The sequence below is a fragment of the Eublepharis macularius genome, chromosome 1 (assembly GCF_028583425.1).
Source record: "Eublepharis macularius isolate TG4126 chromosome 1, MPM_Emac_v1.0, whole genome shotgun sequence".
Classification (NCBI taxonomy): Eukaryota; Metazoa; Chordata; class Lepidosauria; order Squamata; family Eublepharidae; genus Eublepharis; species Eublepharis macularius.
In genome coordinates, this window is record NC_072790.1 from 225,537,553 (window position 1) to 225,562,742 (window position 25,190).

Here is a 25,190-nt window from a genome sequence, read left to right on the forward strand (position 1 = left end):
GAAGTTCTCGACAAACCCAGAAAACCGTCCTTGGATCCCATTTATTTAGGAGTTCTCACCTGGGTCTGTACGATTTGGTCTCAAAGATGGAAATAGTTGTGGGGGCAGGTTGTCTGCCTTTTCCTAATTTTTCTTTTGTGGTTTAATTTGCATCTTTCAGATCATTTGAATCTCTCCCCTTTTCATTGATTCGTTATACTTATTGCTCTTCTGCTCCGCTTTATTGTTATTTGTTGGATTTTTTTAAAAAGAGGGAGGGTAAGGGAGGAAAGTCTCCCTCAAGAACGAAAAAGAGGGGCTGCCAAAACAACAACACAAAAGCCATCGTAGAAACCGTGGGTGTTAGAAACATCGTCTCCTCCTCCCTCCCTACCCTCACAAACCGGTTTGACAACCAGGTAACACACCGGTTTAAAAAAAGAAAAAAGAGGGTAAGACACCGTTATTTCCAAACGCATGCGCCATCCCCACCACACCCCCTCCACCTCCATCTGATCTCATTAGGGCCAAGAGTGCTTTCCTCCTTCTCAGGCGACGAGTAACTCGTCTCTCCGGATCGGGAGCTTCAAAGAAAGCTCGTCTCTTCCACCGGCGCGCAGCAGAAGGGATCCGAGGAGAAAGACAGGCGAGCGGCGGGGGAACTCGCTAGCTTTCCCTCCGCCTTCCTCTCACCTTGCTTCTTGTACCTTGATCCCCGGTTTAAGCCCTGCGCGCCAAAGGCCAGACGGCTACCGGTGGGGCTGAAACTGACCCGCTTTGGGGCTCGCCGGCCTTCCAGCCGCAGAACGCCCAAAGCCCCCGGCTTTGATCTCAACGTTCCATCCGCAGAACGCCTTTCAAGAACCGCGAGCAAACCCCAACAATCCCTTTTGGAAAGCAGCCGCGCGTGGGAGTTAAGGGGACTAAGAAAGGAACGAATCGAAGTTTTGAGTGGGAAGCCCCCTGCCCCACATTTAAGATGCCCCGAGCTTTCCTGGTGAAAAAAACGTGCGTTTCCACGGGCAAGAGGAACTGGAGCGAACTTCCAGATGAAGAGAGGGGCGAGATTTACGTCCCAGGTGAGTCGCCTTGACGGGGGAGGGGAGAGACTCGGGTTTACAACGGCCGCGCCGGCTTTAGAATAAAAGCGGAGTCACGCCTGTTGCTCTCTTGTGAAACTCCAACCTATATTGAAAGGCACTTCGGATTCGAGCAGTTTGGGGGGAGAGTCTTTTATTTCTTTTAGAAACTGGCCGGCCGATTGGGGTGGTGGGGTGGGACGGGACGGGACAAAGCGGTGCATAACGGCCATCCGAGGAGGGGAGTCGAGAGTGCAGCGTTTTTCGGTCTTCCTGGGTCAGGTAAATTCCTGAAGGTTCCCGTCTCATTTCCTGGAGGGAACTGGGAGGTCAGGAGGGAGGGGGAGAGGCGGCGATGGCTCTGTCTCCATGAATCCCCCTGAAGGCAGAGCGGGCGAGCGAGCAGTCCTTCCTCCCTTGATTAACTTTTCGCTAATCACACCTGCACGCTTCGCTTGGTTGGGGGGTGGCGGTGGCGGTGGCGGCCTATTGTTTTCTCCAAGAATGCTGGGAAGGGGCAGTTATGTGCAACCCCCACCCCACCCCCAGCGTGTAATGTTTAAACTCTCGGCAGTTTGGCGGGTTGGTTGGGAAGCCACGGGGCGGGGGGGGGGGGGGAGTGTAGTGGAACAGACTCGGGGCGGAGGGCTTTCTCTTGCAGATTAAAAGGCGCACAACTCAACGGGCCCCTGTGGGCTGTTCTGGCTCTTACCACACGCGCAGCTCAATCCCAGCCCTGTTTACTCGGAAAGAAATGGGTCTTGCTCCTCCCAAATCAGTGCGATTAGGTTTGCCCAAGAACGGATGATAGCTACGCCGAGTTAGGCAGTCCGAGTTAAACTCCTCGGGTCTTGTGTTGATGTCGGGGTGAACCGAAAAGTAAATTTGGTTTCCTACGATGATTGATCTCCTAATAATTATGTGCAGGCAGAAATGGAATGGGTTCAGTATGATGGGGATGCTGAATCAGTTGAATTTCTGCCTGTCATGCAGCTGTTGAATGGTGCCATACTAAGTTGGAAATTCTTCCAGTAACATACTAGAAGCCTTTTCTGTGACTTTATGTTGGTTCTTCACTCCTTATCTCCAGTACACCAGATTGCATCTTGCACTGAGAAGTGGGGTTCTAGGCCAGGTACCCTTGTTCTAGCTGCTATTTCTAAAACGGGGAATAAAACACTGGAGCCCAGACCCTGCTGTAACCACCAGGCACTGCTTCTCATCTGGCAGCAGAGCCCTGGAGATATGGGAAAAATCAGGAACTGAGGTTCCTACCTTCTCTTATTACTAGGTGCTGCACCCCTAATAGAGAAGAGACAGAACCAAAGTGTTTCCAAGAAGATCTTAGTGTGGATGTGAGCCACTAACACCCTTTGCTCCAAAGAACAGGGAATGTAACCTTTCCCCTTCTCTGAACATAAAGAGTCTTGGCAGATCAGACCCTTATAGGCCGGCATCCTGTTTCCATCAGTTGCCTATCCAAAGCTTCTGAAAAGCCCACAAAAAGAGTATGACAGCCACAGCACCCCACTTTTGTTTGACCTCCAGCCCCTGGTATCCAAAGGTAGACTGCCTTTGACGCTGGTGGCTCAACTGAACTACCATGGCTCTCTGTAGCACCAGGCTCTCCAGGACAGTCTTGATGCGGAGGACGCTTTGTGCCCAGCTTGTAAAACTCCCCGTCTTACTTGGCAAGCATCACAAGGCTGATCTGGGGAGTCTGTAATTAGCTTCTAATTAATCACGCTGGAAGCCTGGCGCTGTTTTCCACCATAGATTCCAATCTGCTGACCTGGGGAAAGAACAGCAGGCCCCTCTCCTACCGACCAGAATTAAAATAGCAGACCTTTTAATTTCTACTTAATGAGAGCTGGGCAGGGAAGTGCATGTGGGGAAACTGAGGTGCAGCTAAAGAAAGGGAAACAGGCAGTTTTCCTGCAGGCAAAATTATTGAGGATGTGGTTCTGGTGGCTGGACTGATATAGCAAAAAGGGTCAGAATTTCTCGAATCCACTTGTTCTATGAACAGTAAGATCTGAGTCCAGTGATAACTTAAAAATCAAGGTTTTCAGGGTATAAACTTTTGAGAGCCAAAGTTCCCTTCATCAGGTACAAGTAGAACCAACTGTAGACCAATGTGGCTACCCACTTGGAACTTGTGCCATGAAGACTTTGCTTGCCTCCTTACACTCAGTCATTTCACTTCTCTTAGTCTATTCTCTCTTCTTTTCAGCCTCAAATCAGGGCGAAGGCTGGTTACCCCCCCCCCCATGAATCTAACATGCAGATTCGTGGCCTGGCATTTTCTACAGCATCACTCCTCACCACTGAGGCAGGGGCTCCCTGGTTCACACTCTATGTTAAGTCCCTGCAAGCAGAAAAGCAGCACATCTAGCAGAGATGGAGTAGAACCTTATTCCCTGTGGTGCTGGCTTTTTAATAACAACATTCTATTTATATACCACCCTTCAGGACAACTTAATGCCCACTCAGAGTGCTTTACAAAGTATGTTATTATTATCCTCAAGACAATCACCCTGTGAGGTGGGTGGGGCTGAGAAAGCTCCTAGAAGCTGTGACTAGCCCAAGGTCACCCAGCTGGCTTCAAGTGGAGGAGTGGGGAATCAAACCCCGTTCTCCAGATTAGAGTCCTGCAGTCTTAACCCCTACACCAAACTGGCTCTTTTAATTGCATGAAGGCTTTTCTGTGAAACCTGGAATCCTCCATCTGCTTTCTTAAGTCCACTTTACCGCCTCACTCTCTTAAATGTGTGAATCAGGCCTCTGACCCGTTCTCCTGATGTCTGTTGGTCAAACTAGCATGCGACCAACAGAAAATGCTGTGCAGAAAAAGGCAGTGCCTTTGACACCTACTTGAATTGGCCTTTCTTCCTTACAATTAATTGGCTGGTGTTAACTCCAAGGGGGCAAATCCATCAGCCTCTGTGCTTGAACAGCCCATTGCAGTGTGGGTAAAACTTGCCCATCTCTTCTGACATGGTGTGGCCTGGCCAGACTGTCAGGGATCCCCCCCCAGGGGGGAGTACAAAGCATCTTTCATCATTGTGATGGGCATTTTGCTACTAATAACAGTAGATACCCAACACTTGCATTAATCCAAGTGAGAGTGAGGCGCTCTGCATGTGATCAGAGGCTTTCTTTTTCTGACCTATTCTGGGCAAGTTCAAAACAAGTCCTGAAATGGACTTCTTGGGACCAGTGTCATAAAGCCTGTTGCTGAGCTCCTGCCCCAACATTTCTTAGAAAGCATTAGAAGTTGTGCATTGAGCCAGGAGGGTTGCATGTGTCTTGAAGTGGGTAGCATAGCAGTCAACAACATGAGTTATAACCTAGATGCCATCAGCAATGAACTTACTGGGTCATGAATTTGTCAATTGGAGCTGATGGCAAAGCTGGGAATAGAAAGTTGTGGGGGAGGACAATGCTTGCACGTTTAAAAGCTTTATGAAAGACAGAAATGCAGCAGGTGATGCTTTTCCTAGTATGGAGATGCTATGATTGGGGAAACTTGGCCTGTTCAATTTCTCCCTGTTACACAAGCGTTCAAGGTACTGGGAACCCAATCAGCCATGCGATGAGGGGCAGTAATATTGCTGGGATCCTATGTTTGCCATTGCTTCCCAACAGACCCCCTTTTTCTCTCCTTTTCCTAAAACTTGAAGAATAGAACTTGTGAGCACAGTTTGATGTGAACTGGAATGTGCAATATGATAATGAGAGTGCCTCTTAACTTGTACAATACTAAAGAGTCCAGTAGCACTTTTAAAACTAACCAACTTTATTGTAACATAAGCTTTCGAGAACTACAGCTCTCTTTGCCAGATGCATCTGACAGAGCTGTAGTTCTCGAAAGCTTATGCTACAATTAAGTTAGTTAGTCTTAAAGGTGCTACTGGACTCTTTAGTATTTTGCAACTACAGACTAACATGGCTAACTCCTCCACATCTATTAACGTGTACAGAGTATGCTAACTGCTGCCAGTTTTCACATAGTTGAGATCAAAAGACAGGGCTACAAAAAATTCTGGCTTTCGGTGAGGTTTAAACGCCAGCACCTCTCCCTTCAAATTGCAATACTTCATCAATAAAATATTTCATACTCCTTTTAATTTTTTTTCAAACTGACACATTTGACAAGCTTCAAATAATTTGCCAATTCACTTCAGGCTCTTTGGTGTGAATCAATATGAAACATAACACCGCTTCCGTGCAAGGAAAGGGTTTTGACAGTCGAAGACGTGTTTTTCGTTTGACACAAGTGGATATTCCAGCCTTCATTCCAGCAAACTTTCTTTCAAAACTGCTCCTTGTCAATTAACAGCCAGCAAGTGGCTAATTAGCCTTTTACTAGTCATTGATCAGCCCTTTACCAGTGGGCTTGGTGTGAGTGGTCAGAAAGAGCACACCTCCACTCCCAGGTTTCATGGTGCATAGGTATCCCACCTGGGCTCAGGCTAATGCTGAGGTGTACTTTCTAGATGCAACGGAGCCAAGGAGAACGGGAAGTCTAAATGATGCTCCTTGAATTGGTTTGAGGGTGATTGCAACATGCCCCCCCTCCCACTCCACCTCCCTGAGGCAGGTGACAGGAGCTGGAGTTGTGGCGCCGGGCCGGAAACACTTAATTAACTCTCTGGGCTGGGTTGGACTTTCCAATAACATCCCGGTTAACCGGTTCTGAGCTGTTTACTTGTTGTTGAAGTTGGCTTTGGGAGGTGGTGGTGATGGTGGTGGTTGAAGGCAGAGCAACAAGAGGGGGGTATGTTGGGCAGGGGGAAGACTCGCAATGATTCCAGACGAGTTCTAGTCATGAGGACTAGCTTCTAAGTCAAAGGGATGATGAATAGCTTGGGGACTGTGCTACCTGTAGAGGTTGTCTTGCAGCTTAACTTTGTCTCAGAGCCAAGCTACAAATGACGCCTGACACAGGTTAGACACTTGTCAGCTTCCCTCAAGGTTTGATGGGAAATGTAGTTTACAGAGCGACAGTCTATGGGAGGGAGAACATGCAGTCAGGAGGGGAGTGCTGGTGTCGGGCTCTTGCCGGGGGCCCCTTTTACCTCCGCTGTGTGGGGGGGGGGTCTGTAAACTTCTATTAAATGGAGAGCCAAGCTGTAAGACCAGGATGCCTACATTTCCCACCAAAACTTGAGGTAAGCTGACAAGTGTCCAACCTGTGTCAGGCGTCACTTGTAGCTTGACTCTGAGATCAAGTTCCATTTAGGTTTATGGAGTTCTTTTGAAGACCTTTTTATTTCAGAATTTTTATCCTGCCTTTCTCCCACTGGGGATTCAAAGCGCTTTATGAAACAAAGGCTGAAACCAAATGACAGCCCAATATATGAAATAGCAAAAAAAAAATTATAAATATTCAACAGTGCTCACATTATGAAGTAGTCAGCTTCACTTAAGAAACATAATCAGGAAGACGGTTATGTGGTGAATTCTGTGGTGGTGACGGGCTGTGAACAGTTCTGGCAGTTACCTCTAGTGTAATAGGTTTTCAAGATTGCTTTCTCTTATTCCAGAGTAATCTGGGGTTACTACCACTCCCCAAATAAGCACAGTTTAGAACTATCAATCCAGATGTTAAATTTCTTAACCACCTTTCCTGTTCACATGCTTAGTGTGTTGTCATTATGGAAAGGATTATATGTTCCCTCCTTGACTTTTTAACAATATGTTAACATTGCCTATTTTTTTTACCCCTTAGTCTCGCTGGGGGGGTATGCCCTGTGGAAAGATCCGGAGCCTTCCATTGCTGAACACCCTTCGTACTCAATGCCACTGGACATGACAATACGAGACTCCACCTATAGGGCAGCACAGCCCCATTGTACAGCACAGGTCTTCAATGGGATACCTCAGGATGGGGAGCCTGGATTTTTGCGCCCCAAAATCAAGGTAGGGAAGTGCAGAGCAAATACTTTGCATGGGGGAGACCTCTGAGTTCAACCTCTGGTTCCCCTAGTATCCAAGGTGGGAAAGCTTTGGAGAGCTGTTACTACCAACTGACAATACCATGTTAGAGAGCTCAAAGGTCCAGCTTGGTCTAAGATTGCTTGATATGATATGGGATGATGGGTATAATAGGAACTGTTGTGTACCTGCAGAAGAACGGCTGTGATGGATTAACAACAATGGTGAACGTCATGCCACTCCAAGGACAGATCTGAGTTTTGTGGCATTTGCCTCTGTTACTGCAGCTCCTTCCGCCTCTGGAAAAATCATTCCCAGGGTCCTGGGAGTAGAAAAGAGCAAAAGTCCAGTAGCACCTATTTGTGGCAGGGTATGAGCTTTCGTGAGTGACAGCTGAAGAAGTGAGCTGTGACTCATGAAAGCTCATACCCTACCTCAAATTTTGTTAGTCTTATAGGTGCTAGTGGACTCTTGCTCTTTTCTACTGCTACAGACTTAACACAGCTAGCCACCTTGATCTAGGGTCATGGGACACCTACAGACAACAAGCCATGTGAGCTGGGGAGGTTGGCATGAGGAAGGGCGAGGGGATGCAATTGCTCCTTTTCTTTCCTCCCATAAGCACAAGTTCTGCTGAAGAAAGGGATCTATTTCAACTCCTCTTCCTTCCACATTCCAGCCCACTGACCCTCATGGCTCTGGATGCCACGATCCCAGGAATGAGATCACCACAGGTTGGAAGAGGTTGCTGGAATACAGCAGAATGAACTCTGTGTGCTTTCCATTGTACAGGTCGTTGGTTCCATGCCAGGGTCTTTATAAAGCAATGCAAATGTGTTTTTTAAAAAGTGCACATGTTGTCAACCATTCCCAGCACGGGATATGAGGTGTCTCCCTTGTGCGCCTTCATACCAAGCCTGTCTGACAGCACTCCCTATCTTCTTCCGCAGGTGACCCAGGGTGAAGGGCCGTGTGAGCCATTCTGCTGCCCTGTCTGCCAGAAGGGATTCTCCTACCAGCGGATGTTGAACCGCCACATGAAATGCCACAGCCAGGTGAAGCGGCACCTCTGCCCATATTGCAATAAAGGCTTCAATGACACCTTTGATCTCAAGCGCCATGTCCGGACGCATACAGGTGAGCTTGGCAGCACAGACTGTGTGAGTGCTGGGCGGGAGACAATTTGCCTGTCTATAGCTTTTGGACTCAGGAGAAGGTTGATTGGCAGCGACGTTGACTGGCAGCAGGCTCAGGATGGAGGACAAGAAGCACTTCCTGCAACTCACAATTGACTTGCAGAAATTGTGACTACAAGATATGGAGATGGCTTTCAAGGGATTAGGCTAATTTGGGGAGGACAGACTTCTCAATGGCTCTTGATTCTGGCAGCTAAAAATTGCGTCCTTGTAGAGGACAAACAAATAGGGACATTGTCTTTATATCTTGTTGGTGTGGCTTCCCTGAGGCATCTACTATGTTATGTCCGCTGTCATTAGTTCTAATTTCTCTCTCTCTCTCTCTCTCTCTCTCTCTCACACACACACTCTCACACCCACACACAGTGAATGTTTTGGAGAAATCTGAATAGATCATACAGAGCACTTCCCATCCCCAGGTCAGCCATACCCTGAGCACAAGCAAAATCCACTCACCTAGTCATTTTATAGGAAACTTTTGTATAAGGCCGTATAACTCCATGCTGTTGATGAAAAGAGAAGAGCAAGATTTGAGTCCAGCTGCACCTGAAAGATCAACAAGATTTCCAGGGAATAAGCTTTTGAGAGTTGAAGCTCTGGTATCTGACAAAGGGAGCAGAGATTCTCAAAATCTTATACTCTGGAAATCTTATTGGTCCTTCAGGTGCTACTGGACTCGCATCTTGGTCTTTACTGCATACCAGCACAACTTCCCACCTGAAACCATCTTCATTAATGAAAAAGGGACTCCTGATATATCAGGCAGCAGATTTTAAAATATAATTTTTAATACCCATGTGAATCAAAACTGCCGATAGCATGTGCCATCACTTGTTGTGAGGGTCAAATGGAGAACCATTTCTGACGGTCAAAGTCCTTTGGAGGACAAGTGGGACCAAACGTCATGGGTTATATAGATAGGAAAAGCTCTGTCGCTATCTATTGGAACGTGCCTCCCCACCTCCGACTGAAGCTAATTCCCTCTCCGCTTTTCTTGCCGCAGGTGTGCGCCCCTACAAGTGTGAACTCTGTGACAAGGCCTTCACCCAGCGCTGTTCCCTGGAGTCCCACCTGAAGAAGATCCATGGGGTTCAGCAGAGCTATGCCTACAAAGAGCGCCGTGCCAAGTTGTACGTGTGCGAGGAATGCGGCTCCACGGCCGACAGCCAGGAGGGCCACATGCGCCATCTTCAGGAACGTCATCCAGACAGTCCGCTGCTGCGCAAGGCTTCGCGCAAATCGTCTGCTTTGCTCCATGGCACCACCCCACCCTCTCTGCTGCAGGGCAACGGTTGCCTTTGAAACTGTCCCTGAGTGGAGCATATAAGGGGTCTGTCTTCACCAACAGTCTACTGGCATCTCCTTGCAAAGTCAACCCTTCTTTTAGCTCAGGGATTCTCAAACTTTTTATCCAAGCCGAGGAGAAACAACATCTTTTGGGCGTGTATGTGGAGATATTTGAGACAAAGGACAAAGATAGCCTCTGCTGATCCAACTCTGAGGACAAGATGACCCAACAGATCAAAAGGCTAGCAGTAAACTTTTAAGACTAGATGCAGAAATTGAACTGGAAGTGACCAGGGGAGGGTGTTTAGGATTGAATGAGAAGCAGCAAGCGTCTTTCATCTTGCATCCGCCTTTTGCTAATTGTTCTCGAAAGGAGCTAACAAGAAGGTTAGCAGTGATTCTCTGGTCCCTAGTTTAGGGTTACTGTTCTGTCGCTGTTACAAGTGACGCCACAACCCTCCCCCTCCCCATTTTGGTTTTTAACGGGTATTTTTTCAAACAGTGACTATAGCTAATGTGGCAGGGAGGACAGGAGGGAGCCAATTCTAATATGAATGAAGGTCTTTTAGAAATGTGGCTATTTAATTTTAGATGATCCGGGGGTGCTGGGGGGGTGTTTTACTGTTTCTGTGAATAGGTAGTTTTGTAGCTCCCAAAAGGTGTACTTTGGACTTTGAATTCATTTTTCTTGCAGTATACATCTAGGGAGGGAACTGCCTTCTGCATCTGCATATGATACAGTACTCTGCCCTTTGAGTCCAGTGGCACCTTAAAGACCAACAAGATTTAAGAGTATACACTTTCGAGAGTCAAAGCTCCCTTCATCCTAATGGTCTTTTAAGGTGCTGCCAGGCCAAATCTTGCTGTTCTACTGTAGATCAACAGGGCTAACCCACCTGAAATGTCTCTGGCCTTGCAGCCTTTCAGTGTGTGTGTGGGAGGGTGCACAATTGTGTCAGCTTGGGAATGAATGGTTTAGCCACCTGCAATACAGAGACACAGTAGGATAAACCATCCTAGTGGGAGGTTGCCTGTTGGAGCTCTGCATAAGTTTCTTCAGTTGGCTTGCCTTGCTCCATGCAAGAGGCGTGCCCAAAACGATGACGCGTGCAGAAGCTCAAGGGGAGCGGGCCTTCATCTGAGGGCAGGTAGGTTTTGTGCTTACGAATGAACCCTCGCCTTTTGGCTTATATGAAATGTGCCCCCACCCATTTTAATGGAGAAAAATCATGTGCCTTACTGATAGCCAGTATAGTGGGTAGAATGCTGGATTAGAGCCAGAGAGTCATGCGTTCAAATCTGCGCTCAGCCATGAAACTCATTGGGTAGATGGCCTTGGGCCAGTCACTCTCAGCCTGACCGACCTCAGAGATAGGCTTCCTTATTGCCTCAGCCTGGGAGAGAATTCCCCAGTCCCAATTTCCCACTCTGGAGAAATTGAAGGGGGAAAATGGCCTCTGTAATGACACTCTTGAGAATTTCTTCTGTTCAATATGGTCTTTACAATAGACTGGGTAAATTCCTAGAACGTGTTGGCCTGAAGTGACGTTGCATCCTCCCCAAACTCTCCCCTCCCTAGTCACTGCCCCCCATATCTCCCAGCATTTGCCCAGGCAGTGCTGGGAATTGTACTCACATGATCATTGTGAGGATAAAATGGCGAAGAGCATTTGTGCAGTCCTGAAGTTGTAGAAAGGGTGGGATAAAAATGGTTAGATAGATAATAGACAGCCATCAGCAACTTGGCAGACCCTGGGCACCCAGAAGGGGGTAGTATTGGTTACTGGTATTTCACTGGCTGCCACAGAGGTAACATTAAAAACTCTCTGGCTGATGGTGTGTCCTTTCTCCCTTTGGGGGAAAAATATGGCTGCCTGTGGAGAATGCAAGTATATTAATTTGTGAATATGAATGGTGCAAGTCGGTATGTTGTTGCTGTGCAGGCGCAGCAGCACAGAAACCAACTTTAGCATCTCTGGGACACAGGCCTAAGTAGATTACAAAGGTATAAATCTTGTTTACATATTGGTCTTTTTTCCCTTGACTTTTCTGTGGAACAAGCCAAGCCTGTGAACTTAAATGTTATTATATTATATTATTGTTATTCATAACCAGTTATTTTTCCTCTGATAATAAAAATAAAGGTACTGACTACTTCACTGATGTGAGTGTGTATGGTTTTTATTGGCCAACAATGCCTCTTGGAGTAGAGTAACGCTCTTGCTTGGCCATGTTACTACTCTGTAGCCCACCCATCAGCTTTGTGTGTGTGTGTGTGTGTGTGTGTGTGTAGGGAGGTACGCAACAAACAGGAACGGTTCACTGCCAGTCTGGATCAGGCTACCAATGCTAACCCTAGAGCTCACCAAAACTGTAGTCAAGGTACATCATAAATGTCATGGGCAAATGACTTTGTTTAAGTCAAAGTCTGATTTTCATCTGAACAGATATTAGTATCAACAACTATACTGGTGAGTGGTGAGGTATCACATCCAAGAGTCTTTTGTAGCTCCTCGATGAGCATCAGTTTGTGGAGAGAAGCTCCAAGCCACAAGTAAAACCAGTGCTGGAAGTCCTCTAGGCTCTAGTATACTAGAATAACTGGAAATCACACAAAGTGGCCTTCTAAACATTATACCCCTCCTTTTCTTCTGCAAAATAGATCCTCCCTCAGCTTTTCCTTCCTTAATCTAACATCAATGTAGGAAGCAAAACTATACCATATAATCAAACAGTTTCTGCAACCTCAAAATAGCCTTCTGAGGGTGATCCCAAAAGAATGTTATGTCATAAGATAGACTTCTGAATCATCCTTGGCTTGTGTGCTATGGGTATCTCTGGATCTCCTCCCAAGCTGAAGAAAGAGTCTGAAGAAGCTGAGGTGAAGAATGAAACAGTATTGATTGCTGTATTTTCTTTAGAAGGACAAGACAAAGGCCTTTCACAAGTATGAAGTGAAGAGAAAGTCCTGATGATTCTGTAATATCCTCCATGGTTGTGATCATAATCTACTTTTTGTAGCCTTATAAGACTGACCTGGAAAAAAAATGAAAATAGTGCATAGGTTCATTTGGGAGGGTGGGGAGAAGCCCCTTTCAGTCATTACATTTTTCTGCTCAGAAGGAGATCATCTTACCACACTGCATGCAAGACTCCCAATGTGCATTCTTTCCATTTTGTCTGAAAGGGGTATGCATTCGGCTAGCAAGCTCCAGGAATGATGAGGGGTCAGAGATTTCAAAAACCTTAATGGCTAGATGCTGTGACATCATTTCCAGTTTCAGAGCTGGGCATGATAGCATGGTGCTGCTGGTGCTGCTCTAGGAATTTCCCTAATCTCTGTTGTTTTGACCATAGAGATTTGGGAAATTCCTAGAGCATCATGCGACATCACAATGTCACTTCTTGGTCCAAAACCAAAATCAGTGTCGCACATTGCTATTCTCCCCTGCCAACACCCACACACACATTTTGTTCCCACTACTTCAAGCAACAGCGGAAGCACAAATTTCAAAGGCAGGAGGTTGCCTATTGTAGTGGGCAACCTCTACATTTTCCAAATCAAGGCTCTCCCACAACCTGTTGGGTTGTTGACTCTGTGGGCACTTTTGAAATTTTGAGAAAAGTTAGCAGGTGCCAATCACAAAATGGCTGCCATGGCAGGGAGACAATAACAAAATGTTGGGAGGGTCTGAGCCAAGCATCATCCTATGATGGAGGTAGCTATATATGAATAGGTGCGCTACAGACTCAGTGATGGTTCCTGGGGTCTTATGAAGCACCTCCTGCTCCAGTGAGATGGAAGAAATCCTTTTGCTTTGGTGGGGAAAGCATATGGACATACATCAATGGGCTTAGTGATGCTTATAGACACACTGTCAGGGATCACTGTTCTAAATGGCGTAACAAGATGGAGTGACCAGCTATGTCAAAACATCAACAGATCCAACAGGATCAACAAATGTGGATTGCTTTTATCCAGGGCTTTTTTTCAGCGGGAATGCAGTGGAACGGAGTTCCGGCACCTCTTGAAAATGGTCACATGGCCGGTGGCCACGCCACCTGATCTCCAGACAGAAGGGAGTTTAGATTGCCCTCCAGTCTAAACTCCTCTCTGTCTGGAGATCAGGGGGTGGGGCCACCAGCCATGTGACCATTTTCGCAGAGGGCGATTGAAACTTAAAATAACTCCCCCCCCCCGTTCCAGCTGACTCAAAGGGACATCGTTGTGCGGTCCTGAGTTCCACCACCTCTTTTCCCAGAAAAAAAGTCCTGCTTTTATCAAGCTGGAAGCAGAGACTGACAACCAGTGCAATCAAAGCTGTCTCAGTTAGCCAAAGGGCAGATATACCATCCAAGAATACCTTCAGTTTCTCTACTACTGCTCATGCTATTACCTTCCTCCAAAAGGGAAAGTTGAAAACTGGCTGCGTAGTTCTTTTCTAGACTTACCTGCTCGACTGCCACAAGCTCCTGCATCTGCACTTCGGCCACCACCTTTGCTCAATGGATGAGTGGGATGAAAATAGAGATAGAGGGAATTCCTAGAGTGTTGTGATGTCATTTGCCCCAGTGCCTACCTCCCCCCCCCCATGTGGAATGAATAATATTTCCAACACAACTGTACTAGTTAGGAGGGTCAATGATCTAATGAAAATGCGAGGTCATTCAATAACAAGAATCCTGTCAGCATCCATAAGCAAGATCACTAAAGGTATGCACAGAATAATGATAAGCAGGTGCTTAGAATAATAAAATCATAGAGTTGGAAGGGGCCTTACAGACCGTCTAGTCCAACTGCCTGCCCAGTTTAGGAACAGCTTAAAGCATCCCTGACAAGTATTCATCCTGCCACTCCTTGAAAACTGCCAATGAGAGGGAACCCACCACATTCTTAGGCCTCTGATTCCACTGCTGGATTACTCTTAATGTGAAGAAGTTTTTCCTAATATCTAGCTGTTACCTTCCCTCCTGTAGTTTAAACCCATATGAGAGCCAGTTTGGTGTAGTGGTTAAGAGTGCGGGAGTCTAATCTGGAGAACCGGGTTTGATTCCCCAGTCCTCCACTTGAAGCCAGCTGGGTGACCTTGAGTCAGTCACCGCTTCTAGGAGCTCTCTGAGCCCCACCCACCTCACAGGGTGATTGTTGTTGTGGGGATAATGATAACATACATTGGCAAACCACTCTGAGTGGGTGCTAAGTCATCCTGAAGGGCGGTATATAAATCGAATGTTGTTGTTGTTATTTCAAGTCCTATCCTCTGTTCCCAACAGGAACAGCTCCCTTCCCTCCTCCTCTATCTGATGTTTCAGCCACTGAGTCCACCTTCAACCTGGCATCCAAATCAGCTTAGAAGAGAGATTTTAGCAGCAAAAATTCTGCAAAACATGATAATTAAGGGCCAAACTGGTACTTGTAAAAGTGCCTGTTGGAGATGGTGTTAGATTATGAACCACTTTAAATAACTGAGGTAGCCAAGGAAGTGGATTATAAATGAAGTAAGTAAATAAATAAAACCTTCACCACCTCCTTAGAGTTCCACAAATGATCTCCATGGCATGTTCTGCCCTATTTGGCCTGCAACTTCTGGCAACAGCATTCAAGACATCTCCCAGCCATCTCCATTTCCCCTAGGTCTCTAGTAAACCATGCAGCCAGGGGCCTATTTGAGGGTTGGAGAACACCCCAGGAAAGAATCCTGTCTCTCACTCCTAATCATATTATTCCAGGCAGTCGCTAGGGTTTCAACAGTATTGCTCTCATGACTCAAACTTCCTAGGAATATTCTGCAAACCATTTGGAGCCATTCGTCTCTCAGAGCAAACCATTCCAACCCATCCGGTGCCCCTACATGGAGGAGCCTAAAACTCAGTCATGCTTTCAGAAAATTACGATCACACCCATACTCCAGGAGAAGAGCCAGTCTCCAGCGTCCCCCCTCCTACATCACCAGCTACCTTCTTGATACAGAAAAAAAGATACAGCGTAGGCCTTTTCTCATGAATTGGACCCAAAACAACCTGGGGGGAGCCCACAGTAACCATGGTATCCACGCTGAAAAGCCAGCCTCAGAAAGAACATTAAAGGCTCTCAGAACAACATTTTTGCATCTTCAACAAATCCAAAATCACCTCTTTCTTCTCAACTAGAGTGCCTTCTGGGAAGCAAGGTGAACAATAAACCAGCAGGAGATGTAACCTGCGGAGAACTAGTGTGGCATAGTGGTTAGAATGTTTTTGTTTATTTGTTTACTCCACCTATGCCCCACCTTTCCCCCCCAATGAGGACCCGAAGCAAATTACATCGTTCTCCTGTCCTCTATTTTAGCTTCACAACAACCCTGGGAAGTATATTAAGCGGAGAGGGTGTGAATAGTCGAAAGCCACTCAACAAGCTTGCATGGCAGACTGGAGAATCAAACCTGGATCTCCCACGTCCCAGACACCCTACCCACCAACACACTGGAGGACTAAGTTTCTGCCATGAAACTCATTGGCAACCTTTTGTCTACTATTCTTTCTATCCACCTAACCTACCACAGAGCTTTGTTGTGAGGATAAAATGGAGGAAGGGGGAAATTATATATGATACTTTTGAGTTCCTGGGAGGAAGGTCAGCATAAATATCCAATATAAAAAAGAGAAATAAGCAATCTCTGGAATCCTGTACACTCAAAACTAGCCTCTGTTTGTGCTGGGAATCTGCTGACAAAAAGGCTCATGGAAGCAAATAGCTACTCCATGCCATTCACTGTCAGCAGCTGCAATGGTCTTTGCCCGTTTTGACTAGTGCCCAATGGCCACTAGTCAGGCTAGTGCCCAATGGCCAGACTGGCTCAGGAATGGAGTGCTTATGTAGAATGAGAACTTTTCTCAAGCCAGTTAGCCAGCAATGGGATTTGGAGAAACACTGTGCACAAAAATTCAGTTCAGGAATAATACAACGTGGCATGAAAATAGGATAAGTGTTTTGGTTGGATAGTGTGCATATCAGGCACATATCTGAGGAATCCTTTTCTCCTCTTGCTCCTGCTTCTCACCATCTTGAGGAATTGGAAACTTAAATACTGAGCAGGGAAACTGAGAACAATGTAATCCCAGACATCAGAACATTACAAGGAAAATGGTCAGATTGGCCTAGTCCAAAATCGGAGGAAATTTCATTAGTGACACTTCTGAGGTTAATGAACAGGTCATGTTCATCACAGATTTTGATTAGTTACGTTTCAAAGGTACATCCATAGTGATCAGCTTAAGAACTAGGAAGCTAGCTGCATAATCAATGAAAAGAAAAGAGTATGGTGGACAGGAGGACATGGAATTCCAGCCAGGTATGTGAAGGCAAATCGTAATCATTTGTAGGGACATTGCTGTCTGATCCAGCACCACCAGATGATGACAGGAGTATTGGACATAGCACACTACTTCTGCGGACAAGAGCCAGACATTTTCTCAAAGCATGATCTTTACCACATTATGAGGCATAATGATCCTGATCCCTCAAAGAAGCAAGTTTGTAGTAGTGACTGTCAGTTGTTAATAAAATGTTAAAGGAAGCTGTAACGAAAACTTGGTTACTAGGTGAAAAGATTAATAACCTTAAAACAATAATAACCTTCTGCTTATATACCTTTCTTCAGTACAACTTAATGCCCACTCAGAGTGGTTTACAAAGTGTGTTATAATTATTCCCACAACCACAATCATCCTGTGAGGGTTACCCAAGGTCACCCAGCTGGCTTCAAGCAGAGGAGTGGGGAATCAAGTCCGATTCTCCAGATTACAGTCCTGCCACTCTTAATCACTACACCAAACTGTCAGGAGTGCAAAGAAGGACATGCCACTGCCCATGCTGAACAGCAGCAATTGCATGGATCTACATCTATGGCTTCTTGAACTCATTATGAGATGGCTTTGGAAACAGCATTGGAGGGAAGAACTGAGTGAATGATGTCCAATGTGGCTGCAAATTGAATAATGTCTACAGTTCTGGTCACCTCATCTCTGGAAGGATGTAGCAGATCTGGGAAAGGTGCAGAAAAAGACAACCCAAGCAATCAAGAGGGCAGGAGCCCCTTCCCTGTGAGAAATGGAAAAAGATAGCTGGGCTTTTTAGTTTAGGAAGAAAAGATGGTCCTTGTGTGTGTGAGAGAGAGTGAGTGAGAGAAAGAGAGCAGAACCACAAGTGACAAAAGGCACAGATTGGACACTTGTCAGCTTCCCTCAAGTTTTGATGGGAAATGTAGGCAGCTTGGCAGAATGTTGGACAAGTGACAGTTGAAAAGTCCATTGGACAGCAGACAGAGAGCCAAGCTGCAAGACAAGGATGCCTACATTTCCCATCAAAACTTGAGGGAAGCTGACAAGTGTTCAATCTGTGCCTTTTGTCACTTGTGGTTCTGCTCAGAGAGAGAGAGAGAGAGAGAGAGAGAGAGAGAGAGAGAGAGAGAGAGAGAGGTCAGAGAGAACTTTTCTCTCTCTTTCCTAAAATATTAACATTTAGGGGTAGTCAATGAAGTTGACGGGCAGTGGAACAAGATCAGAGAAAACGATGTATATACAACAATTGAGGAACTTATGGAATTCACTGCCATAGGACACAGTGATAGCCTCTAGCTTTGAAGGCCAGTGGAGTGTAGTTGCTAGTGGTGGGGTAAGGTCTGGGAAACTTGTGTTCAAATCCTTCCTCTGCCATGAAACTTGCTGGATGAACTTGGGCCTGCCCCCCACTCTCTCACTATAACCTACCGCACAGGTTTGTTGTAAGGATACAGTGGGGCAGGGAGAACCAGGTATGCTGCCCTGAGCTACTCAGAGAGGAAGGACAGGATTCAAACGTACGAGAAAGGTTGCTGAATCTCAGCTTTCTATGATGGCTGGATTTTTTTAACAATGGGGCCACGATGGGAGGTTTGCACAGGTAATCCTCATCTCTCTTTGACAACTAAAACCGAGATAGAATGACATGAGCAGGCCCCTTGCTATCAGCTATTTTTACCATCCGGTTAAAGCCTGATAGCCACATTGACTCATGATCTAAGGATGGACTAGCATAAAGAGCTAATTTCAAACACTGACCCATATACACATTGGCAACAAATGGAAGAACTAGATGAGCAAGAGTAGTTGTCAAGAATTTGGAAAACCTTGTAGATAGTGAAGTTCAGGGAAAGAATGAATAAAACCCAAACTTTTTTTTATAGGAGCAAGAACGATTATATCGAATTTTGGAAGCTTTAGTCAAAATGTACATAGAGAGATGTCCTTAATCTGAAGAGAGAACTTTAGTTGTATCATTACAAGAGAGGGTTTAAATTAATCCTATCATTACAACATGGCCTGCCCTGTGGGATTGTTTACGTTTCCGCTTGTACGTGTTTGGATGTCATTTCACAATTGTTACTGATCATAAGCAATTGTCATTCACTGGTACTTCATTCCTACTATCAGCCTCCCATTTGAATACTGGATGTTGCAACTGTAAATTTGTGATTGTGATATACTGCCCTGGCAAAACCGATCCTGCAGGTTATTCGCTATTTGTGTAAGAACGTAAGAGCTCCCTGTTGGAACACACCTGTGGTCCTTTTAGCCCAGTATCCTGGTTCCCCATAGTGGCCAACCAGTTCCCTAGAAATGGTGGCACTGGAGCCAAAATGTCCTCCGCCACATATTTATATTTAGATATACACCCTCTTTAAACAGGGTTGTTATATTTATTCCCTCACAAATAATGCTCTTTTAGAGCTATCCAAGTATCTAGGTAGTACATTTTTCTCCTGCCCTTCCCTAAGTACCTCAGGGTGGCATAGAAGGTTCTTCCCCATCCTATTTTTAATGGGTGGTGAATGAATCCGTTTGCCACTGCTGTTACTTTCATAGCTAAGGAACAGATAGTTCAATTTCATGCCATCACATTCTCTTTTTTGATATGATATCTCAAAAGATATTCTCAAGTTTTTCTCCATCATTAATAAATTCCTTGAACCTGTTCTCCAGTGGTCTTAAAATATGTTTCGGAGTAAAAGAGGTTAAAGTCAGAAGTAAAAATTACAGTTGTGGCCATTTTACCGTGCTCTGGGTGAGGCACTAATCTGTCTAGAAGAGCGGTATATAAGCGCAGTTATTATTAGTATCTGATAGGTATATGATAGGTTACTAACTTTCTTTACAGTGGGTATATAGTTGTGTTCTTTGTTATGATGTAGTATGCAATTTGCCTGTTGCAACCACTTTCTTATTCTAGGTGACTTTTTTTTTATTAATGTTGCTGTTTCACATGGAATTTTGTTGTAGATGGCCTTGATATATGTCCACAAAAAGACAGAATATTATTTACTTCTGGACAGCATTCAAAGTGCTGGCATTGGGGTCAGCTTGGGACTGGGGTACCTGAAGGACTGCATTGTCTCACTTTGCCAGTTAGGGTCTTCTTCTCAAGCTCTGTTCTCCGTGCCCATGTGATAACAGGAGTGGCAAGAGGCAGGGCTTTTTCCGTGGTGGTGCCCCACTTCTGGAACGGCCTCCCCCCTTGATGCTTTCAGTTTGAGTTTATTCCATCTTAGTATTTTACAAGCTCACTCCTGCCTGAGGTCATTGGAGCTGGTCGTTATGACCAGCTTCTAAGATTGTTTTATACTTCTGTGGAATCCTGATTGCTTTAACTGCTAAAAGGGGATAATTTTACCATTCTGTTGGTAGAGGTTTTTTGTTGTTGTTTATTTTACAACAATGCTTTTGTGGATTGTTATTATGTTGGATTTCTAAATGGCTATGATTTTTAATCTCCTTGGGCTGAACTCTTGAGAGGCAGCATACAAATATATTGAATAAATTTCAAATAAGCTCCTCTGAGAGTGGACTGCTTTGTCAGACATACACCCTGATCACACTAGCTCATGAAAGGTTGTGCCATGAGAAACATGCTGGGTTTTGCAATACCAATTTGTAAGGACAAACTGTTTGGCTGCTACAACCTTAAAAGCTGTCACATTACCCCACAATAAACACAGAAGATGCTGCAGCCCAGCAGCAGAACACCAGCTTTGTATGTGGAAGGTCCCAGGTTCAAACCCTGATCTCCATTGAAAGATCTCAGGCAACCAGTGACGGGAAAGGCCTTTCTCTATTTGAGATCCTGGAGAGCAACAACTGCTCAGAGTAGAGAATATGGAGTTGGGTGGACCAATCAGCTGTCTCAGTAAAAGGCAACTTTATGTGTTCAAATTATACCCCCCTCCTAGAAGCTGTGAGGTCCAAAAGGCCTCCCTTTCCAGTTATTCCTCTTTTAAAAGTCACTTGCACTATATTCCATAAAAATAATGACCAGTTTGGTGAGTAGATAGAGGCTGGGCTAAGAATGAGAGTACCTGAGTAGAGTCATGAAGGTCAAAGGACCACATTGAACACATGAAGCCAGACCCTTGGTCTATCAGGCTAACTCTCTTGCTCTCAGGCAGCAGTCATTCACATCCCCTTATGCCCGATCAAATTAATTGGAGATACTGAGGATTAAACTTGGGATTTTCTGCTTGTGCTTGACAGCTGAGCCATAACCACTCTCTTGAATGGAAGAAAAATCCATGTGATAATTGTTTCCAAAATCAACAGAGGCTTGGATCCTGCCTAAAATTTCTGCATGTGCAAACTTGGGCTATTGTTACTGATTTCCCCCTCCCATAGGAGACCTCTCCCACCAAACTATTCCTGGGGGGGGGGGGTCCCCCATCCTCCATGAGCAAGAAGGGAGTGGGGTTGGGGCTGCTGCAGAAGGGGAGAATTGGGAAAAAAATTGCTCTCCTCCTTACATCTAAGGAAATTTTAGGCAGATTCAAGCCAGCGATTGCGGGCAGCCGCATTGGCCCAAAGCAAAAGCCTTTTATTAAGAACAATTTTATTACACCAGTTTAGTTTTTGGATAATTAGTTGTATGAACTTTTAAATAAGCCCAGCATTTGTTTGTGGCAAGAGGCAAAGGTCTTGCATTTTCAAGAAGGATACAGGTGTGCTTGTGTTTTCGGAGTGGATAAGGATAATTCCTGCTTTGGAAAATTTCAGATGAAATAACATCTTTAGCCACTAGGAGGCACTCGGGGATTGCTAATAACATCTTGATGATCACCGTTTCAAAAATATATGTAATATTTGTTCCACTCAGAAGGCTGCCTTAATTATTCTATACATGGGTTATCTTTGGACACTGAGAAAACCGTTCGTCAAGAGACATTTCCTGTACTTTTGAATCTATGTTTGCCATATTCTCCTCCTCTTCTTTTGGAAATATAGCAAAAGTACTAAATTCGAGTTCAGTAGCACAGGGATACAACAGAAGTGGCTACAAATGTGAGCTGTTATGACCCCAGATTGAATCTTGCCTCTGCCGTGCACTGTGCAATCCTCAGCAGTTACACCTTTCTAAGTCTGAAGGTAAGATTCGAACCAGAGCCTTCCTTTGAAGTCCTTTTTGCTGAAGAAGCTGCATATGTGTAAGAGAGGAGCAGGACAGAGGCATAAAACCAAGATCAACATTCTTCCCTTGGAATGTTCACTTGATTTGGGGGGAAATGGTTTGTTCTGAAAACACCTTTTCCTCCAAGTCCTTGCTGGTGGGTCTGTGTAAGGACCGTAACTAAGGGGCGGCAGCAGCAAAGGTCTATAGGTGTATCTACAGAAGGACAATATGGGAAAAGAATTTTCTGAGATGCTACATTCCTAGCCTGTCAAGGGCACAGAATTTACTAGGTACAACTGGATTCCATGGATGGCTCTATATGTCCCATAGATGGCTTTGTTCTGGGGAAGGGTGTCTTTGGGAGGGGACTAGATTCCTTAGGGAATAAGTGGGAGGGGCAGGGGATACAGCTTCTAGTCTGGATTGGGGACAGGAATACCATTTATTTATTTCATTTCATTTACATCTCACCTTTCTCCTCAGTGGGGACCCAAAGTAGCTTACATCGTTCTCTTCTCCTCCCCTTTATCCTCACAACAACCCTGGGAGGTAGATTAGGCTGAAAGCGCATAACAAGGTTACCCACTGAGCTTCCATGGCAGAGCTGAGATTTGAAGCTTGGGTCACTCAGATCCTAGTCCAACATTCTCTCCACTACAGCCCACTGGCTCTCATTTATGGTAAGCACGAGGGAGCCACTTAACGCTCCCATGTTTGAGACCACATGGCAGCCCATATATTTCTGGCCAATTCCTTGGGGTTCCAGTCCACACTGTTGTCACAGGCTATCTAATGGGCTGATGTGCTACTAAGCATCCAAAGCACAAACCCATTTGCCGGAGAAACAAAGAAAACTCACCTTGGTTGTTGTGGGTTTTCCGGAAAACCCACAACAACCATCGTTCTCCGGCCGTGAAAGCCTTCGACAATACATAAAACTCACCTTGTTAATGGTGCTACAGGAATACAATAGCAGCCTTGTGGGTTGGAGGTCTGATTACTGTGAATGGGCTGGGTGAGAAATGGCACACCTGCTGGGGAGCAGGGCCTTGGACAAAAGGCTGTGAATGTTCATCGATGGGCACAGATTGGCAGAAGATGGTTCCCTGATGTTCCTGTCCAAATATCCATCACAGCTTGGAAGAGGAGGGGGAGTGAGGCTGCATCTATGCGGTGTTGGATACTGCGTTATTGTTGTAAGGCAACAGTTCTTTGCAAGTGGATTCGGTCTTGGCCATACAGGAAAATCTAGTTGCGAAGGGCTGCTAAAGCCCCAAGTGGGTGGATGCATTAAAGGGATTTGGGGAGGGGAATTCTGAGTTTTGGAAAAAGTAGAAAGATTTAGGGGAAGACTGCAGTGAGTTGGCTAAAGCACATTAAAGAACAGGAACTCCCCCCCCCCACCATGTGATGTGTGGCAGTGAATCTGCTTCCTTGTAGGACAATACTTGGGTCCATCTGTGCTGTACTTGAATGATTTAAAGGATTCAGGGCTTTCTCCTCAAGTTAGGGTTGCCAACTCTGGGTAGGGCAATTTGGGGGAGTGGGCCTGGAGAGGGCAGGGTTTGGGAAAGGGAAGGACCTTAGCTGGGTATAATGCCATAGAGTCCACCTTCCGAGCAGCCATTTTAATTTAATTTAATTTATTACATTTATATTCCGCCCTCCCCGCATCAGCGGGCTCAGGGGAACTGAGCTCTGTTGCCTGGAGATCAGTTGTAATTCTGGGAGATCTCCAGCCACCACCTGGGGGTTGCCAACTCTACTCCAGTGCTGCCCCTGGAATGATTCCCCTCTCAGCGAAGTGATGAGTACGTTAACGTTTCCATCCAAAAGGCTCTTGGGCAGCTTGGGTAGCACAGTGGCTGCGATATCGAACTATGGATCAGGTACAGGATAGCCAGCCTCCAGGTAGGGCCTGGGGCCCTCCAGACTACCGATGTAGCAGCTTCAAGAGTCGTGCAGGAATGAGACCCACAAGGATTCAGGAAGGAAAGCGTGCTTTATTAGCCGGCTAAGGGTCAGCTTGACTTCTGCCACTCAAAACAAACTGAGCCCCCTAACACAGACAGTAACTTGCCTAAATACATTCTTGTCAGGCAGAATACATAACTAAATCACATGCCATAGTTACAGACTTGTCATTGGTAAACTAACATCATGCTACATAACTTTGATACATGTATGAGCCTCAAACTGGCTCCCTCTGGTAATTTTCCACTCTCTTTAGGCTGCGGCCTGCTTCACCAAGATCAGTCCCCTGGAGAAATGGCTGCTTTGGAAGGTGGAATCTGTGGTATGATACCCTGCCAAACTCCTTCCTGTCCACAAACCCTGCCCTTCCCAGGTGTCATACCCAAATCTCCGGGAATTTTCCAGCACAGAGTTGGTAGCCCTACTCAGGAAAGTTCCTCGTCCAAATGCTGGGTCTACCACGCACTTACTAGGAGACAAGCCATGCCCCTATCCAGTACCACCACATTATTATATGGATAATAAAACTGAGCCTGACTCATCTTGCTGGGATGTTGTAAGGATTACCTCAGGAAAATATATTCAAGGTGCTTTGAACAGGTGCGATAAAATGGTAATATTATTAAGATGCAGAAGCCTCCTTGGAATTGAACCTTCAACTTTGTTAAGAATCTCTCCTTACCCTCCTTATTGAAATCCCACCGGCCTTCCTTCCCCTTTCTGAAATCTGAAGTGGTGCTTTGGGAGCAAGGCCTTGATTGGCCTCCTTGGATTCTTTTTTTCAGGTCTTGAAGGACCTGCGGCTTCCCGGCCAATTGTGGCTCTTGCTCCTGTCCAAAAGTGCCAACTCATTTACTGACCTCAAGTTGAGTGGATGGAGGGGTGGGGGTGGGGGGAGGATTGAAGAGGCACCCTTTGCACTGCTGTGGAATTTGGTTGCTCATCAGAATGTGCTCATCAGAAAGTGTCCAGCAATGACTTATTGACCAAGTCAGAATCAAGGCCTCTGGTGGCCAAGAGTGCCAGAGTACGGTTCAGTGGTCAGAATGCTGTTTTGGAAGGACACCAGCATTCAAGCCAGGCTGAAACTGAAGTTGGGAAGGAGGCTGGATTCTAGCAAAAGCTGCCAGCTCTGAGTTGCTTGCGAGAATTCCAGTTCACATTCTTCTAACCTGTTTTTTTCCATTCCAGTATTCCTTATTATGGGATGCTGTTGAGGCATAAAGGCATCCGATGCGAGAAGATGATCCAGCGCAAGCAGCTTGACGTACATTATCAATCATC

The 25,190-nt window shown here is 45.7% G+C and overlaps 1 protein-coding gene across 1 annotated transcript; it reads left to right on the forward strand.

Annotated features, from left to right (window-relative positions):
* The first annotated feature begins 590 nt into the window (after positions 1-590).
* OVOL1 (ovo like transcriptional repressor 1) lies at positions 591-11,644 on the forward strand. The gene is made up of 4 exons (XM_054985006.1): positions 591-1,058; positions 6,793-6,983; positions 7,949-8,135; positions 9,198-11,644. Exons 1-4 carry the CDS (start codon positions 959-961, stop codon positions 9,494-9,496), a joined length of 777 nt encoding a protein of 258 aa, XP_054840981.1. The 5' UTR covers positions 591-958; the 3' UTR covers positions 9,497-11,644.
* Positions 11,645-25,190: the final 13,546 nt, after the last annotated feature.